Source organism: Nycticebus coucang, chromosome 18 (genome assembly GCF_027406575.1).
Source record: "Nycticebus coucang isolate mNycCou1 chromosome 18, mNycCou1.pri, whole genome shotgun sequence".
NCBI lineage: Eukaryota > Metazoa > Chordata > Mammalia > Primates > Lorisidae > Nycticebus > Nycticebus coucang.
In genome coordinates, this window is record NC_069797.1 from 29114931 (window position 1) to 29134746 (window position 19816).

The window sequence follows — 19816 nt, forward strand, 5'->3', positions numbered from 1 at the left end:
GTCTGTCATTGTTCTCACCTTGTGAATGTCTGTAGTACCTCCCAAAACCTACCTTTTAAGTGCACATGGGATATCTCAGTTCCTGGGTTTTGCCTTGAAGTTTCTCATTACCTCCTTGTTTTAGATGTGAGGTTGCCAGAGGTTTTCCTTTTTCCCCCTCCACTGCCATAGATGTGTTCCTCCTGCCCCACTTCTGCCTAGTTTTCTAGTGTTATCTAAACAAATTGCTAACTTATGTTCTTGACTTCTGCTTGGGATCATAGGGCCCTGTAGGGAAGGGCCCTGGCTGTGGCTTCTGGGCTGCTGGTTGGCGAGTCTGGCTGTTTTTCATGCGTGGTATTACTCCTTTGCTGGAACGATGGCTTGGCAACCTCCTGGCCCGGCAGTTTGAAGGTAAGTAGTTTTCTCTGTCCGACTTCTATCATTGCTCTTAGGGTAGATCATGTGTGTTTCTGCTCTACCTCCTGCTCTTACATGAGAACTACTTTCTGCTGGCTTGCCTCTAGGTCCCATTCTCAAATGAATCTGACCTGGGATTCTATTTCTTGGGATTTTTTCTGGGACCTTGAGGCGGTCATGCATTTATAGAAGTGGAAATTCCTGAGAAGCTTAGTTTTGATTGAGATAGCTTGTCTTTTTGCACATGCTGGACACACGAATGCTTTATTAATGCTTAATGATTTCTCTGTAACCATGGTTAGTGAGGTACATGAAGGTAGAGACTCCTACTAAAAACCAGAAATCTTGCGACCCCACTCCCCGAATCTCTCTCTGTTGCCTGTTGTGCAGGCTTGAGTGCTCTGGTGTCAGCCTAGCTCACAGCAACCTCAGACTCCTGGGTTTAAGGTAACCATGCCTCATCCTCTTGAGTAGCTGGGACTATAGGTGCCCACCACAATGTCCAGCTGATTTTTCCACTTTTTTTAAGTAGAGACAGGGTCTTACTCTTGCTTAGACTGGTCTTGAACTCCTGAGCTCAAGGGATCCTTCCACTTTAGCCTCCCAGAGTGCTGTGATTACAGGTGAGCCACTGTGCCTGGCTAGGGATCTTGCTTTTTTTTTTTTGGAGACAGAGTCTCAAGCCATCACTCTGGGTAGAGTGCTGTGGCCATCATAGCTCACAGCAACCTTAAGCTCCTGGGCTTAAGTGATTCTCTTACCTCATCCTCCCAAGCAGCTAGGACTACAGGTGCCTACCACAACGGTGCCTGTCATTTGGCAGGCCTGGGCTGGATTCAAACCTGCCAGCTCCGGTGTACATGGCTGGCGCCCTAGTCGCTTGAGCTACAGGTGCTAAGCCAGGGATCTTGCTTTTTTTTTTTTTTTTTTTTTGTAGAGACAGAGTTTCACTTTATTGCCCTTGGTAGAGTGCTGTGGCGTCACACAGCTCATAGCAACCTCCAACTCCTGGGCTTAGGCGATTCTCCTGCCTCAGCCTCCCGAGTAGCTGGGACTACAGGCGCCCGCCACAACGCCCGGCTATTTTTTTGTTGCAGTTTGGCCAGGGCCGTGTTTGAACCCGCCACCTTCGGTATATGGGGCCGGTGCCCTGCTCACTGAGCCACAGGCGCCGCCCGGGGATCTTGCTTTTAATCACCTTGGGCCACTTCATTTCTAGGCCGACACTCAAAGGGTGTGGCAAAGACAGTAACAAAGCAGCGAGTGGAGTCACATTTTGACCTTGAGCTTAGAGCAGCTGTGATGCATGACATTCTGGACATGATGCCTGAGGGGATCAAACAGAACAAGGCCCGGACAATCCTGCAGCATCTGAGTGAAGCCTGGCGTTGCTGGAAAGCCAACATTCCCTGGAAGGTGCGTGTCTTCCCAACACCAAGGAGGAGGCATGAACATCTTTCTTCTTGGGTTTAGGATCGCTACTTCTGGACTCCCTAGGAATTTTTCTTCTTTAAAGAAATGGGATCTTGCTACATTTCTTAGGCTAGTCTCAAACTCCTGGGCTCAAGTGATGCTTCTGCCTCAGCCTCTGGGTAGTTGGGTCTACGGGTGCCCACCACTGTGCCTGGCTTGATTGTGCCTTTTGCACTTTCAGGTCCCTGGGCTGCCAACGCCCATAGAAAATATGATCCTTCGGTATGTGAAAGCCAAAGCTGACTGGTGGACTAACACTGCCCACTACAACCGAGAACGGATCCGCCGTGGGGCTACTGTGGACAAGACTGTTTGCAAAAAGAACCTGGGTCGCCTCACCCGGCTCTATCTGAAGGCAGAACAGGAGCGGCAGCACAACTACCTGAAGGTTGGACAAAATAGGCTGGTCTAGAGGTGCAGGGTGGCCAGGAGGGGTGCTGCAGAGTTGGGATCATATCTTGTCCTGTGGGGGGGATTAGATTACAGTGAGAGGCTAATTTCATGTCCACATTGCAGGATGGGCCTTACATAACAGCAGAGGAAGCAGTGGCAGTGTATACCACCACTGTGCATTGGTTGGAAAGCCGTAGATTCTCGCCTATCCCATTCCCTCCACTCTCCTACAAGCATGACACCAAGTTGCTCATCTTGGCCTTGGAACGGCTGAAGGAAGCTTATAGGTGAGAAGTAGGGTAGCTAGGTTCCTGGTGGGAAGGTCATGGGAGGGAATGACATCGTCATACTTCAAAGAAAGATTTAGGGGTGGCGCCTGTGGCTCAAAGAAGTAGGGCGCTGGCCCCATATGTTGGAGGTGGCGGGTTCAAACCCAGCCCTGGCCAAAAACTGCAAAAAAACCAAACAAAGATTTAGCCACAGTCCTTTCTGGTTTTGGCTTCTTTTTGGTTTTCCCATTCACCTTTCCTGTTATTTTGTCAGCGTGAAGTCTCGGTTAAACCAATCTCAGAGGGAGGAGCTAGGTCTCATTGAGCAAGCCTATGACAACCCTCATGAGGCATTGTCCCGCATCAAGCGTCACCTGCTCACTCAGAGAGCCTTTAAGGAAGTGAGTAAGATGTCACCCCAGATTTCCTTTCTTGCTATCCTATTCATTTTTGGTAACTGAGGTAGCAGATTGCCTCAGATGACTGATGGATTGGTGTGAGCCAGCCTTTTTGTCCCACAGGTGGGCATTGAGTTCATGGATCTCTATAGCCACCTGGTGCCAGTGTATGATGTGGAGCCACTGGAAAAGATAACTGATGCCTACCTGGACCAGTACCTGTGGTATGAAGCTGACAAGCGCCGGCTTTTCCCACCCTGGATCAAACCTGCTGACACAGAACCTCCTCCACTGCTTGTTTACAAGTGGTGCCAAGGTAACTTCCTGGGATCACCCTCTGAGGAAGAGGGGATGAATGGAGTTCTACATCAACATTTTCCTCTTGGCAGCATGATTGGTTTACTCTCTTGGTGTGTGATAATAAGGGAATAGTATTGATGATAAATTGAGCAAAGCTGATACATGAAGCAGTCTGGATAGAGGGACGGAGTGGTAGTGGGATTGGGTTATAGAATGTGATGACAGTTACTGTGGGTGCTAGTCTCAAGAGGGAATTTCTTTTTTTTGAGACAGTCTCATTAAGCCACCCTTGTTAGAGTCCCGTGGTGTCACAGCTCACAGCAACCTCAAACTCTTGGGCTTAAGCCAGCCGTTCTCAACTTGTGGTTTGTGACCTCCTTGGGAGTCAAACAACCCTTTCACAGGGGTCACCTAATACCAGATATTTACATTACGATTCATAACAGTAGCAAAAATTATAGTTATGAAGTAGCAACGAAAATAATTTTATGGTTGGGGGGTCACTACAACATGAGGAACCGTACTAAAGGATTGCAGCATTAGGAAGGTTGAGAACCACTGGCTTAAGCGATTCTCTTACCCCAGCCTCCCAAGTAGCTGGGACTACAGGTGCCTGCCACAATCCCGGCTATATTTTTGTTGCAGTTGTCATTGTTTAGCAGGCCCGGGCCAGATTCGAACCCGCCAGCCTGGGTGTATGTAGTTGGTGGCGTAACCACTATGTATGGGCACCAACCCTCGAAAGGGAATTTCTAACCTGCTGAAGATGTGTCTTGCTACTCCTTAGGCATCAATAACCTGCAGGATGTGTGGGAGACAAGTGAGGGCGAGTGCAATGTCATGCTTGAATCACGCTTTGAGAAGATGTATGAAAAGATTGACTTGACCCTGCTTAATAGGCTGCTGCGGCTCATTGTGGACCACAACATAGCTGACTACATGACAGCCAAGAACAATGTTGTCATTAACTACAAGGTATATCTTGTTGGCATGGTAGCACATATTTTATGTGTAGGGTTTTCTGGTCCACTGAATCAGAATTTTCTGAAGGAAGAACATAAGGACCCTGGAGAAGTCTTGGACATGGCAATTGGTTGCTGAGTTGTAGTTTTTCCTTTATAGGACATGAACCATACAAATTCCTATGGAATCATCAGAGGCCTGCAGTTTGCCTCATTCATTGTGCAGTATTATGGCCTGGTGATGGATTTGCTTGTGTTGGGATTGCACCGGGCCAGTGAGATGGCTGGCCCTCCACAAATGCCAAATGATTTTCTCAGTTTCCAGGACATAGCCACTGAGGCTGCCCACCCCATCCGTCTCTTCTGTAGATACATTGATCGAATCCATATTTTTTTCAGGTGAGGGGTTTCCTGTATTCTTACCACTGTAGGACATACAAAAGTTCTTTTATACCTCAGTTGACTAACTGCTAGGGGGAAGGGTTAAAATAGAATGAAGTTGGGGTGTGGGGGTCTGCATTTCTGGAGCTGGAGGACTCATGGGGTCCCAGTATTTGGGCCTCAGCAATGTACCTTCTTTGGTATAGGTTCACAGCAGATGAAGCTCGGGACCTAATCCAACGTTACCTGACAGAGCACCCCGACCCTAACAATGAAAACATTGTTGGCTATAATAACAAGAAGTGTTGGCCCCGAGATGCTCGCATGCGCCTAATGAAGCATGATGTCAACTTGTGAGTCTTAAGTTGGGGCTATGGGAGCTGGAAGGACATTAGCCTGAGGAATTCAGAGAGCAATTAGAGGACATTTATGAGGTTGTGTCCCACCACACAACCTCATAAGTGAAGTGAGGTTGGGATATCAACAGTCTAGTCTTTGAAGGGATGTTCCTTTCAGGACACAGATATGACCATATGTTCTCTGTGGGCAGGGGTCGGGCAGTATTCTGGGACATCAAGAATCGTCTGCCTCGGTCAGTGACTACAGTTCAGTGGGAGAACAGCTTCGTGTCAGTGTATAGCAAAGACAACCCCAACCTGTTGTTCAACATGTGTGGCTTTGAGTGTCGCATCCTGCCTAAATGCCGCACAAGCTATGAGGAGTTCACCCACAAGGATGGAGTCTGGAATCTACAGAATGAGGTACAGCCTAGAAAGAGGGCTAGGAGTACCATAACCGCCCCTGTTCTCAAGGGTAGGCAGGGATGAGGAACACAGGTGTTCTACTTCATTGTTAATTAAACCTTGTTGGGTGGGGAGGCTTAGTGTGGTGGTCAAAAGTTTGCCTTTCTTTCTGTGCTGATTCCTGAGACAAGTTAACTTTGATCTTGGTTGTGGTTTAGGTTACTAAGGAACGGACAGCTCAGTGTTTCCTGCGGGTGGATGATGAATCAATGCAGCGCTTCCACAATCGTGTGCGTCAAATTCTTATGGCTTCGGGCTCTACCACCTTCACCAAGGTATTAAGGCACTTGGCCCCAGCTTCCCTCATCCCCTCTGCTCATCTCACATCTTTTCCTCTCTGGTTTGCTTTTCTTCCCAATTTTGCTTAGTATATCAGTTTCCATGGCAGTGGTTCTCAACCTTCCTAATGCTGCAGTGTACTTTCATTCTTAAAAAGGGGTTGCAACCCACAGGGTGAGAACCGCTGCTCTATGGGATAGCACCTTAGTGTGTAAGATCAATTCACAATTGTTTGCTAAGAATTCTGTATAAGAATTCCACAGCCTACCTCTGTGGAGTTGCAATAATTCTAAATTAAGGCAAGAGTAGAAGTGGGAAATTTTAATTTAAACAAAAAAGCATTATTTTTGACTGGGCACGGTCTTTCACATCTATAATCCCAACACTCTGGGAGGCCAAGGTAGGAGGATCGCATGAGGCCTAGAGTTTGCGACCAGCCTAGCAGCATAGTAAGACCTTGTCTCTATAAAAAATAAAATTATCCAGCAATGGTAGTGTGTGCCTATTGTCCCAACTATGTGGGAGGCTGAGGCAGTAGGATTGCTTGACCCCAAGGCATTCAAGGTTGTAATGAATATAATCACATCATTGCATCACTGCATTCTACCCTTGGAATCAGAGGGAAACTTGGGTCTCAATAAAAAAAAAATCAAGCCAGGTGGTAGCTCATACCTATAATCCTACCACTTTGGGAGTCTGAGGCAGGCGCTCTGAAGTTCCAGACCAGTCTGAACGAGAGTGAGACCCCATCTCTAAAAAATAGCCAGGCGTTGTGGTAGCGCCTGTAGTCCCAGCTATTTGGGAGGCTGAGGCAAGAGGATTGCTTTAGCCTAAGAGTTAGAGGTTGCTGTGAGTTAGGATGCCATGGCATTCTACCAAGGGCATCAAAGTGATACTCTGTCTCTAAAAAAAAAAAAAAAAAAATCATTTTTGCATTTTCCCAGGGACTTCTTGTAAGTTTTTTTTTTGTTTTTTTGAGACAGAGTCTCACTATGTTGCCCTTGGTAGAGTGCCATGGCATCACAGCTCAGCAACCTCAAACTCTTGGGCTTAAATGGTTCTCTTGCCTCAGCCTCCCGAGCCTCCCAAGTGGCTGGGACTACAGGCACCCACCACAACGCCCAGTTTTTATTTTGTTTTTTTTTTTTTTTTTAAATTAGTTGTCATTGTTGTTCAGCAGGCCCAGGTCGGGCTCAAACCCATCAGTCCCAGCCATGGTGCAGTAACATTGAGCTATGGGAGCCGAGCCTATTTTAAGTCTTATAACTCATCTTTTAGCTAGTAGTATAGAGTACCTGTTAAAAAAGCAGTTCTTGGCTCGGTGCCTGTGGCTCAAGTGGGTAAGGCGCCAGCCACATACACCTGAGCTAGCAGGTTCAAATCCAGCCCAGGGCTGCCAAACAACAATGATGGCTGCAACCAAAAAACAGCTGGGCATTGTGGCAGGCACCTGTAGTCCCACTTACTTGGGAGGCTGAGGCAGGAGAATCCCTTGAACCCAGGAATTGGAGGTTGCTATGAGCTGTGATGCCATGGCACTCTACCCAGGGCAACAGCTTGAGGTTCTGTCTCAAAAAAAAAAAAAAAAAGTTGTTCTTGCTAGATATTTCAGTGTTTCTTCCCCCTTCACTTGCTTCTAAAGGCTCAGTAGAAAGTAGCTGAAATTGAGAAAGAGTAATTGAATATTTTAAACTATATATTAAGTTTTTATAAAGTTTAAAAAGTTACCTTATGTTGATTTCCCTTAGAATAACTCTTAGCTGTAACATTTTTCTTTTGTTCTGATCTTTGTATCTCTTCAAATATGCAGTATATGCAGAGATAGAATGTTTTATGTTTTTTTAAGGATTCTGTTAAGGATACATTCTATCATCTTTTTTTTTTTTTGTAGGAACAGAGTCTCACTTTATGGCCCTCGGTAGAGTGCCGTGGCTCACACAGCTCACAGCAGCCTCCAACTCCTGGGCTTAAGCGATTCTCTTGCCTCAGCCTCCTGAGCAGCTGGGACTACAGGCGCCCGCCACAATGCCCGGCTATTTTTTGGTTGCAGTTTGGCCGGGGCCGGGTTTGAACCTGCCACCCTCGGTATATGGGGCCGGCGCCTTACCGACTGAGCCACAGGCGCTGCCCACATTCTATCATCTTAATATTCCTTACCTAAAATCCATCATGACACATTTTTTTGGTGGGTAGCACAAGGGAAAAGTTTATTGTTTTTAGGTTGGATTTTTTTTTTACCCCTTAATGGTCAGACAACAGAAATTATTTAACTCATGTTGGCATTTGTTGATATCTACTGTATTCTAGGCATTATGCACACATCAGATATAAGAGTCTCTGCCGTCTGAGCTTACTATCGGAAAGACAGATACTTAAAGAAATGTAATAGATGAGGTGTTTATAGAACTTGTATTACACATTGAGTATTCCTCATCCAAAATGCTTAAAATAAGAAATAGTTCATATTTTTTAGGATTTTGGAATATTTCCTATATACTTACTGGGTCAGCATCCGTAATCCAAAATCCAAAGTGCTCCACTAAGCATTTTCTTTCAGCTTCATGCTGGCGTTCAAAAGGTTCAGATTTTTAGGCCAGCGCTTGTGGCTCAAAGGAATAGGGTGCCGGCCCCATATGCCGGAGGTGGTGGGTTCAAACCCAGCCCTGGCCAAAAACTGCAAAAAAAAAAAAAATAAAACAGAGATATGCATGGCTGGATACTTTCTGGGCAGGCCTTCCATGTTCCATTTAGGTGGCACCTGTGGCTCAGTGGGTAGGACGCCGGACCCATATACCGAGGGTGGTAGGTGCGGGCCTGGCCCCCAGCCAAATTGCAACAAAAAAAATAGCCGGGCATTGTGGCAGGTGCCTGGAGTCCCAGCTATTCAGGAGGCTGAGTCAATAGAATTGCCTGAGCCCAGGAGTTGGAGGTTGCTGTGAGCTGTGTGATGCCACGGCACTCTACTGAGGGCAATAAAGTGAGACTCTTATCTCCACAAAAAAAAAAAAAAGGTTCAGATTTTGGATTTCAGATTTTTGGATTAGAGATACTTGGTTGAGTGGAGTTAAAGAATAGGATGGGACACAAGATATTTGGGAATCTGAGAACATTAGTGTTAATGACGTTTATCCAATCTAGGAGAAGAGTAAAGGCTTCCTGAAAAAAAAAATAGCATGTGATGTGAGTAGGCAGGTGAGGGAAGGCATTCCTTTAGCCAGAGAGGTAGAGATGAAACTGGCATGGTATATGTGGAACTATAAAAACTCAAGGATTTTTGAGACCAGCCTAGGCCTCATCTCTACAAAAAATAGAAAAATTAGCTGGGTGTGTTTTCTCATGCCTGTGGTTGAAACTATTCAAGACACTGAAGTGGGAGGACTGCTTGAGTCCAAGAGTTCCAGGCTACAGTGAGCTGTGATTGTGCCACTGCACTTCAGCTTGGGCCACATGGTGAGACCCTGTCTATTTAAAAAAAGTAGTTCAGGCTCGGCGCCAGTGGCTCAATTGGCTAAGGCGCCAGCTACATACACCCGAACTGGCAGGTTCGAATCCAGCCTGGGCCCGCCAAACAATGATGGCTGCAACCAAAAAATAGCCGGGCATTTTGGTGGGTGCCTGTGGTCCCAGCTACTTGGGAGGCAGAGGCAAGAGAATTGCTTGAGCCCAGGAGTTGAAGGTTGTTATGATCGGTGATGCCACAGCACTTTACCCAGGGCGACAGCTTGAGGCTCTGTCTCAAAAAAAAAAAAAAGGTAGTTCAAGGCTTTTTAGAGTAAATAATGGAGTTAGAAATGTTAGGAGATGAGGCTGCATGACCCTCATCATCGAGGGCCATGTGTGCTTCCTTGAGAATCGTGTAAGGGTTTTTTTTTCTCTGGAGACAGAGTCTCCTCTGTTGCTCTGGGTAGGCATCATCTTGGCTCATAGCAATCTCAAACTCTTGGGCTCAGGCAATCAATCCTCAGGCTGGTCTTGAAATCCTGAGCTCAAGCAACCCACTCACCTCGGCCTCCTGTTAGGATTATAGGCATGCCCTAGGCCTTGTGTAAGGGTTTTAAGCATGGAGTGATCTTATCAGATTTCTTATGTTAGATAATCCACTCTTAAAGCTGTGGAGAAAATGGAATTAAAAGGATAGGATGGGGCTTGGCGTCTGTAGCTCAGTGAGTTAGGGTGCTGGCCACATACACCAAGGCTGGCGGGTTCAAGCCCAGCCTCGGCCTGTGAAACAACAATGACAACTGCAACCCCCGACCCCACCCCTCCAAAAATAGCTGGGCATTGTGGTGGGCGCCTATAGTCCAGCTACTTGGGAGGCTGAGGCAAGAGAATTGCTTAAGCCCAAGAGTTTGAGGGTGCTGTGAGCTATGATGCCACAGCACTGTACCAAGGGTGACATAGTGAGACTATCTCCAAAAAAAAGGATAGGATGGGAGATCAGGTTTGGGGATCACTGCAGAAGTCCAAATAGAAATGATGGGCCTGGCGTGGTGGCTCACACCTATAGTCCCAGTGCCGTGGGTGGCCAAGGCGGGTGGATTGCTTGAGCTCAGAGATTCCAGTATGAACAGCCGTGAGCCAGAGTAAGACCCCGTCTCTACTAACATCAAAAACAGCCAGACGTTGTGGGCGTCTGTAATTCCAGCACTGGGGAGGCAAGGGGACAGAGCATCGCCAGAGGAAGAACATCTAAAAAAAGAAGAAAGAAAATGAACAAGAACAAAAAAAAGTACTTCAAACGAAGAATGAACAAGCAAGCTGAAATTAAAAATTAGAAAAACAAATAGAAATGATGAGAGTAGTGAAAGCAAAGGTAAGAAGAGAACAGGATGAGTAGTTAGCAGATAAAGTGATTAGAACTTTGTTGTGGGATGCCAAGGGAAAGAAAAGTTTAAAAGGATGTTCTGATTTTGGCATGAGTAACAAGGTGGATGTTGGTGCCACCAAGTGGAAGGCCATAGGAAGAAGAGGAGACTTAAGAAGAAAGGTAAATGAGTTTAGTTTGGGATGTATAAAGTTTAAGGTTCCTGGCTCAGTGCCTATGGCTCCAATGGCTAAGACACCAGCCATATACACCTGAGCTGGCGGGTTCAAATCCAGCCCGGGCCCACCAAACAACAATGATGGCTGCAACCAAAAAATAGCTGGGTGTTGTGGCAGGCGCCTGTGGTCCCAGAGGCTGACGCAGGAGAATCGCTTGAGCCCAGGAGTTGGAGGTTGCTGTGATGCCATGGCACTACCCAGGGCAACAGGTTGAGGCTCTGTCTCACAAAAAAAAAAAAAAAAAGTTTAAGGTTCCTGAGAATATCTGGATGGAAGAATCTAGTAGGCATTTATATCATATTTTTTCAATTCCAAGGTACATATTTATGTACATATATACACTACACACAAACATATTCTCCCTACCTCCTTAGTGGTATCTCTTGATTTCTTTTTTTTTTTTTTTTTTTTTTTTGAGACAGTCTCACTTTGTTGCCCTCAGTCAGTAGAGTGCCGTGGTATCATAACTCAAGCAACCTCAAACTCTTGGGCTTAAGTGATGCTCTTGCCTCAGCCTCCCAAGTAGCTGGGACTACAGGTGCCCACCACAACACCCGGCTATTTTTCAAGATGAGGTCTTGCTCAAGCTCAGGCTGTTCTCGAACCTGTGAGCTCAGGCAGTCTACCTGCCTTGACCTCCCAGAGTGCCAGGATTATAGGCTTGAGTCACCCTGCCTGATTTCTTAGATTTGTTGAAAAGCAGTATGAATTTTGAAGCTCCAGGGAGAGAAAGTAAATGAGAAAATAAGAGCAGTCAGGGGTAAATTAACATCATGGGATGTCCAGCTAGCAATTTGAAGCTTAAGGAAGAGGTCTGGGTTGAAGATGTAAATTAAAGAGACTTTAAGCATGAGGGTTGAAAGCTTAAGAGTGAGTAAGATCACCAAGATCACTCAGGGAGAATGTAGAATGAGAAGACCAGAGGGACAAACTAGAGCCATGGTCGGGAAGAGGCCAGAACTGTCAGGAGAGTCCTGGGATCAAGGCTGTCAGGAAAAAGTGTTCAGAATTGAGGTGGGTGCTTAACAGTGTCAGTTACCTAAGAACATTTAGGTTAGATAAGGACTGAAAAGTATCCATTGGATTGGCAGTTAGGACGTCTTTGGTGACCTTAGCAAGAGCTGTTACAGAAATAGTAAGGATGGAAGCCAGATGGCAGTGGGTGAGGCTTTATGGGAAATGAACAGAGATAGCAAGGGTAGTCTGTTTGCCTAGAATAAGAGGAGGAAAGATAATAGATGCCACCTACAGGGAACTATAAGTCAAGGCAGGTATTTTTTTTTGTGAGACAGTCTCACTTTGTAGCCCATGGCTCTGGGGTTACAGCTCACAGCAACCTCAAACTCTTGGGACTCAAGCCATCCTCTTGCCTCAGCCTCCCAAGTAGCTGGGACTACAGGCGTCCGCCACAACACCCGGCTATTTTTCTAGATGAGGTCTCGCTCTGGCTCAGGCTGGTCTCGAACCTGTGACCTGCTGGGCCTCCCAGAGTACTAGGATTATAGGCATGAGCCACTGCGCCCGGCCTAGAACAGGTAGTTTTGAATGGAAGTGAGTGACTTGAGTTTCATTTCTATATGTAAGGAGCCAATAATGGTTTAAAGTACAACAGAAGTGTATGATAATTGATGAGCAGAGCTGTAGAGATGTTCACTAGGGATAGGATGAAGGACAGACCTAATAGGAAGGAAGTATGGATAGATACTAATATAGATGTGGTTAGTGGAGAGTTGTACAAGAATTTTTCAGTATTGCTTGAGCTGGAGTAAAGGGTAAGGAGTATACATGGTGGACTTGAGGACAGTGGTGTAGTGGTATGATGCTTGTTGAAGAAACTGAGAGGGATTGGTTGGCAGGTGTGCTGAGGGCTCATATTAGTTTTGAGAAAATGAAGACAACTATAAGTAAACATTTGTTCTTCCCAGAATCACCTACCTACTCAGTGACAGGAATGAAGAAAGCAGATGCTTTATAGTGGTGGTTTAGGATTTTTTTTCCCCCTAATTAACGTGAGGGTATAAAGTTTTTAGGTTACCCTATTTTCAGTTTTAAGGTAAAGTTCAAGTCATAGTTGAGTTCTTAACCCAAGGGGTGTGCTGAACACCCTCACATTGTGCACATTAGGGAGATCCTGCCAATCGCCTTCCCTCATCCCCCCTTGCTCAACTGTACGAATCAGATTTTGATAAGAGTACTGTTGTGGAGTGGTAAGGGCTTGGATACAAGAGAATCAAGATGATTGAACCTGTTGAGGTCCTAGATGTTGGGAAAGAGGAAAGAAGGAGAACACAAGAGGCCAATGACCATGGAAAAAATGTAGGGATCAAGTAACTGGATGTGAGAGTTAAGAGCTTGAGTAATGGAAGAGTGTCTGAGAGGTTAGTTAGGGAAGCAGTTGACCTTAGTGGACACATAGATTTTGTAGTCAAATTGGGTTCACATATCTCTGTCGTATTACTAGTTGGGACCTTAGGCAAATTACCCACTCTGGGCTTCAGTTCCCTCAGTAACATAATGGGGATACTGATACTACCTAGCTCACTGGGATTTTGTGAGAACGAAATTAAACAATGCATTTAATAAGCCGTATTACTTAATAAATTGCTTAATAAATGTTTGCTCTTATGTGAGGTCAGGTGAGAGGATCACTTGAGAATGGGAGTTTTTTTTTTTTTTTTTTTTTTTTGAGAAAGAGTCTCAAGGTGTCACTCTGGATAGAGTACTATAGCGTCACAGCTCACAGCAACATCAGACTCTTGGGCTTAAGCAGTTCTTTTATCTCAGCCTCCCAAGTAGCTGGGACTATAGGCACCAGCCACAATACCTGGCTACCTGTTTCTTTAAAAAAGAAAGAAAAGTCAAAGGATATAAGTAGATAGTGTGAAGCAATTCCTATAATAATAAATCTTGGTCTTTTAAGTTGATAATAGAAGAAAAATCTTCAGTAAGGCTAGAAGCGGCTAGACCTTATTCTTTTTTTTTTTTTTTTTTTTTTTTGAGACAGAATCTTATTCTTTCCTAGGCTAGAGTGCTGTGGCATCAGCCTAGTTCACCTAGGAAACCTCAGACTCCTGGGCTTCAGCAATCTTTTTTTTTTTTTTTTTTTATTGTTGGGGATTCATTGAGGGTACAATAAGCCAGGTTACACTGATTGCAATTGTTAGGTAAAGTCCCTCTTGCAATCATGTCTTGCCCCCATAAAGTGTGACACACACCAAGGCCCCACCCCCCTCCTGGCTTCAGCAATCTTGCTTTAGCCTTCTGAGTAGCTGGAACAATAGGTGCCTGCCACAACCGCCCACCTTAGTTTTTCTATTTTAGAGATGGGGTCTTGCTCTTGCTCAGACTGGTCTTGAACTTCTGAGCTCAAAGATCCTCCTGCCTCAGCCTCCCAGAGTGCTACCATTACAGGTTTGAACTACCAGACCTGGCCATATTTTACACTTATTTTTAAATGGAAAAAATGTATTATGTCATGTACCATAGTTCACAAGGACATAGTAAAAGTTCCCATTTTTCTACCTATTTTCATTTATAGTAAAAATAAATTACATACTAATGAAATTAAGAAAACATTCAAGCCAGGAGGGGTAGCTCATGCTTATAATCCTAGCACTTTGGGAGGCTGAAGAGGGTGGATTGCTTGAGCTAAGGAGTTCAAGACCAGCCTGAGCAAGAGCAAGACCCCATCTCTACTAAAAATAGAAAAAAATAGCTTAGTGTGGTGGCTGGCTCTTGTAGTCCCAGCTACTTGGGAGGCTGAGGCCAAGAGGATTGCTTGAGCCCCAGAATGTGAGGTTGCTGTAAGCTATGAAGCCACAACACTCTACCCAGGGCCACTGAGTGAGACTTTGTCTCAAAAAAAAAAAAAAAAAGGCTGGGTAAAAAGGAAAAAACTCCATCCCATCATCCTAAACAACAGTTTTTATGTTTCCAGGTTCCCTTCCAAGTTGTTTATATGTCTTCACTGCTCTCTATTAAATCCTCTAGTTAAAAGATATGCAGTAGTGGCAAATTCTGTAATTTGTTTGTTTTTTCTTTTTTTTTTTTTTTGTTTTGTGGTTTTTTGGCCAGGGTTGGGTTTGAACCCGCCACCTCCGGCATATGGGACTGGCACCCTACTCCTTGAGCCACAGGTGCCGCCCTGTAATTTGTTTCTTTTATGAAGACTTAAAGGAGTTTTGTGTGTTTTATATATATGTATGTGTGTATGTATATAAAAATCTTACCATGGTGCCTAATATATGTAGACCTTATTATTTTAATATTATTTTCTTTCTTGCCTTCCTTATCCCCAGGAATTTCTGCTATTCTTTTTCTTTCTTTTCTTTTTTTCTTTTTTTTTTGTAGAGACAGAGTCTCACTCTATGGCCCTCGGTAGAGTGCCGTGGCCTCACACAGCTCACAGCAACCTCCAACTCCTGGGCTTAAGCGATTCTCTTGCCTCAGCCTCTCAAGTAGCTGGGACTACAGGCGCCCGCCACAACGCCCGGCTATTTTTTGGTTATAGTTTGGCCGGGGCCGGGTTTGAACCCGCCACCCTTGGTATATGGGGCCGGCACCTTACCTACTGAGCCACAGGCACCGCCCTTTTCTTTCTTTTCTTGACAGAGTTTCACCTTGTTGCCCTTGGTAGAGTACCGTGGCATCATAGCTCACAACAACCTCAAACTCCTAGGCTCAAGCAATCCTCTTGTCTCAGCCTCTTGAGTAGCTGGGACTATAGGTACCCGCCACTATGCCTGGCTAATTTTAGAGACAAGGTCTTGCTGTGGCTCAGGCTGGTCTCGAACCTGTGAGCTCAGGCAATTCACCTGCCTCAGCCTCCCAGAGTGCTAGGATTATAGGCCTGAGCCTCCGCGCCCAGCCTGAATTTCTGCTATTCTTAAAGCAATATTGGGTTCCTTAGGAATTAATAATTCCTCTTCCCAAGGATAAAGTAACTGGTAGCAGAACTGGAGTGTACTGTGTTACAATCAGCAATTCCAAGAACCAAGTGCAGTCAAAATTAACTAAGCATGGTAGGAGTTGTTCTACTTAAGTCAATTTGCCTTTGTTCACGTCTAGCCCGTTTTGGCCCCTGGCTTGTCTTGCTATCTATAGGTCTGTTGCCTTGGTTATCTACCATGTAGACGTGGTAGATGTTCAGTGTAGCTTTTGTGATTTGGTTTAAGCTTTTAACCTCTGCACTCCTTTCTCCTTGCTTGTCTGAATACTGTTAGCTCAAGGCAAATTTCTGTAACTCCAGCCAATATACTCTTTTACTTCAATCATTGTCCAGAAGATACATTCTTTACCTTAAAGATTTTGTGATTTGGGCTCGGTGCCCATACCACAGTGGTTACCATGCTTGGCCACATGCACTGAGGCTGGCAGGTTTGAACTCGGGCCTGCTAAACAACAATAACTGCAACAAAAAAATAGCTGGGTGTTGTGGCAGGCACCTGTAGTCCTAGCTACTTGGGAGCCTGAAGTAAGAGAATCGCTTAAGCCCAAGAGTTTGAGGTTGCTGAGAGCTGTGACTCCACGGCACTCTACTGAGGGGGGTGTAGTGAGACTCTGTCTCAAAAAGAAAAGATTTTATGATTTGATATTTTGTGACTTGCTATCTTTTCAAAAATTTTCAGGCCAAATGTGGTGGCTCACACCTATAACTCTAGCACTCTGGGAGGCTGAAGTGGGAAGATTGCTTGAGCTCAGCAATTTGAGACCACCTGAACAACAGCAAGGACCCCATCTATAGAAAAAAATAGCCAGATGTGATGGTGGGCACCTGTAGTCCCAGCTACTTAGGAAGCTAAGGAGGAGGAGTGCTTGAGACCAGGAATTTGAGGTTGCTGTCCTGATGCCACTGCACTCTAACCAGGGCAACAGAGGGAGACCATGTCACCAAAAAATCTTGTTTTATTCAAAGAACCAGCTTTGTTTTGATTACTTTTACATTTTTTTCTCCTTTTTTTTGCATTGATTGCTTGCTTTTGGTTACTTTATGAGTTTAATTTGCTCTTAGTTTTCTAGTTTGGTAAGGTAGAAGGTTTTTTCTTTTTTCTAATAGCACTATTCAGTGCTGTAAATTTTCCTCTAAGCACTGCTTTACCTGTGTTCCTCAAATTTTAATGTTTTGTCATTCAGTTAAAAATATTTTCTAATTTCCTTTATGAGTTCATATTTTACCCATAGATAATTTAGAAGTGTGCTGTTTAATTTTCAAATATTTGGAGGTTTCCATTATTAGTTTCTAATTAGTTTCTAGTTTGATTTCATTATGGTCAGAGGATATGCTATGTATGATCTTAGTTTTTTAAAATATTTTAACAATTAGCTAGGCGCCTGTAGCTCAGGCGGCTAGGGTGCCAGCCACATATACCGGAGGTGGCAGGTTCGAGCCCAGGCCTGCCAAACAGCAGTGACAACTACAGCCAAAAAATAGCTGGGCATTGTGGTGGATGCCTGTAATCCCAGCTACTTGGGAGGCTGAGGCAGGAGAATCGCTTAAGCCCAAAAGAGTTTGAGGTTGCTGTGAGCTGTGACGTTATGGCACTCTAGGGAGGATGACATCATGAGACTCTGTCTCAAAAAATATATATATATTTTAAGAATTGTCTTACGACCTAGCATATATGGTTTATTTTGGCATCTGTTCCATTTGTACTTGAATCTGTATTCTGCCATTATTGGCCAAGTGTTTTATAAATGTCACATCTAGTCAATTGATTTCATTGTTCTTTTTTTTTCTTTTATTGTTGGGGATTCATTGAGGGTACAATAAGTCAGGTTACACTGATTGCAATTGTTAGGTAAAGTCCCTCTTGCAATCATGTCTTGCCCCCATAAAGTGTGACACACACCAAGGCCTCACCCCCATCCCTCCGTCCCTCTTTCTGCTTCCCCCCCCCATAACCTTAATTGTCATTAATTGTCCTTGATTTCATTGTTCTAATCTTCTGTAACCTCAATGGAGGATCACTTTAGGCCAGGAGTTTGAGAGCTGGGCAATAGCAAGACCTTGCCTCTACCAAAAAGAAAAAAAAAATTAGCTAGGCATAGTGGCTTTAAGCTATAGTCCCAGCTACTTGGGATGTTGAGGCAGGAGAATTGCTTGAGCCTGAGTTAGAGGGTGCAGTGAACTATGCTGCTGCTGCAGTATTCCAGCCGTGGTAAGAGAGTGAGACACCCTGTCTCAAAAAAAAAAGTTTAATACAAGTATCTTGAATTTATATCTACCTTTTTGTCCTTTCTGTTTTTCTCTTTTTTGCCTTCTGGATTTAGTTGTTTATGATTTTAATTTATACCCAGTCTTCGCTTATTGACTGCACATCATTGTTTGTTTGTTCTAAGGTTTACAGTGTACATACCTGACTTATGGTCTACTGTGACCGTTAGTCTACTACTAATTACTTCACATATAGTATAAGAACCTTATAATAATATACTTCTATTTTCCCAGTAGTATTTTTATCATATGTTGTAATTGTACATGTATTATAAATGCTACAATACTTTGTTACTATTTTTGTTTTAAATAGACTTTATCTTATAAAAATAGCAAAATGAGAAAAAAAAATTTTTTTTTTTTTTGAGACAGAGCCTCACTATATTCCCTCGGTAGAGTGCTGTGGCGGCACAGCTCACAGCAACCTCAAACTCTTGGGCTTAAGTGATTCTCTTGCCTCAGCCTCCCAAGTAGCTGGGACCACAGGCGCCCCCCACAACACCCAGCTATTTTTTTGTTGTAGTTGTCATTGTTGTATAGCAGGCCCAGGCTAGATTCAAACCCACCAGCTTTGGTGTATGTGGCTGGTGCCCTAGCCGCTGAGCTACAGGCATCAAACCAGAGAAAAAATTTTTTACATTTTACCCACATACTTAGTATTTCTTGTGTTCTCTATTACCTTATTATGTATATCTAAATTTCCATCTGGTATTATTTTCCTCGTTCTTAAAGAATTTTCATTAGCATTTCTTATGGTAAAAGTCTACTGGGCAGTGAATACACTTGGCATTTTGTTTCTTTAAAAAGTCTTCATTTTGGGGCGGCACCTGTGGCTCAAGGAGTGGGGCGCCGGTCCCATATGCCAGAGGTGGAGAACCTAGCCCCGGCCAAAAACCACAAAAAAAAAAAAAAGTCTTCGGGCGGCGCCTGTGGCTCAGTCGGTAAGGAGCCGGCCCCATATACAGAGGGTGGCGGGTTCAAACCTGGCCCCGGCCAAACTGCAACCAAAAATAGCTGGGCGTTGTGGCGGGCACCTGTAGTCCCAGCTACTCGGGAGGCTGAGACGAGAGAATCGCTTAAGCCCAGGAGTTGGAGGTTGCTGTGAGCTGTGTGAGGCCACGGCACTCTACCAAGGGCCATAAAGTGAGACTCTGTCTCTACCAAAAAAAAAAAAAAAAAAAAAGTCTCCATTTTGCCTTAATTTTATTTATTTAATTTTTTTTTCTTTTTGAAACCTGGGTAGCATGCTGTGGCATCATAGCTCACAGCAGCCTCAAACTCTTGGGCTCAAGCAATCTTTTTGCCTCAGCCTTCTGAGTAGCTTGGACAACAGGTGCCCTCCACAACAGTCAGCTAATTTTTTCTTTTTTCTTTTTCTTTTCTTTTCTTTCTTTTTTTTTGTTAGTGGAGATGGGTAGATTGCTGAAGCAATCTCTCTTGCTCAGGCTGGTCTGGAACTCCTGAGTTCAGTTGATGCACCTGCTTTGGCCTCCTAGAGTGGTAGGATTACGGGTGTGAGCCACCTCGCCCAGCCTGCCTTCATTTTATTAATATGAGCCAGATACGTTCTTTTGGAGGTTCTGATGTTTAGTGTTATTAAGTCTCTCAAGGCTTTTCTTCTCTCTTTTCTTTTCTTCTTTCTCTCTCTTTCCTTTTTTTTTTGTGAGACAGTCTCACATTGTCATCCTCTGTAGAGTGCTATGACATCATAGCTCATAGCAACTTCAAACTCTTGGGTTGAAGTGATCTTCTTGCCTCAGCCTCCTGAGGAGCTGGGTCTACAGGTGCCCTCCACAATAATTGGCTAGGTTTTCTATTTTTAGTAGAGATGGGTGGCTCTTGCTCAGGCTGGTCTTAAAACCCTCGAGCAAGAGGATTGCTTCAGCAATCTACCCACCTCGGC

At 44.6% G+C, this 19816-nt stretch overlaps 1 protein-coding gene across 2 annotated transcripts in view; it reads left to right on the forward strand.

Moving 5' to 3' along the window:
* Nucleotides 1-19816, forward strand: part of PRPF8 (pre-mRNA processing factor 8) — a 49625-nt gene that overhangs the window by 8815 nt on the left and 20994 nt on the right. For both annotated transcript variants that reach the window (XM_053568659.1, XM_053568658.1), the window contains exons 14-24: nucleotides 264-393; nucleotides 1619-1815; nucleotides 2054-2260; nucleotides 2389-2552; nucleotides 2809-2935; nucleotides 3056-3248; nucleotides 4020-4207; nucleotides 4355-4593; nucleotides 4782-4928; nucleotides 5126-5336; nucleotides 5537-5653. In XM_053568659.1, the coding sequence (XP_053424634.1) occupies nucleotides 264-393; nucleotides 1619-1815; nucleotides 2054-2260; nucleotides 2389-2552; nucleotides 2809-2935; nucleotides 3056-3248; nucleotides 4020-4207; nucleotides 4355-4593; nucleotides 4782-4928; nucleotides 5126-5336; nucleotides 5537-5653 (1920 nt within the window). The remainder of the gene's footprint in view (nucleotides 1-263; nucleotides 394-1618; nucleotides 1816-2053; nucleotides 2261-2388; nucleotides 2553-2808; nucleotides 2936-3055; nucleotides 3249-4019; nucleotides 4208-4354; nucleotides 4594-4781; nucleotides 4929-5125; nucleotides 5337-5536; nucleotides 5654-19816) is intronic.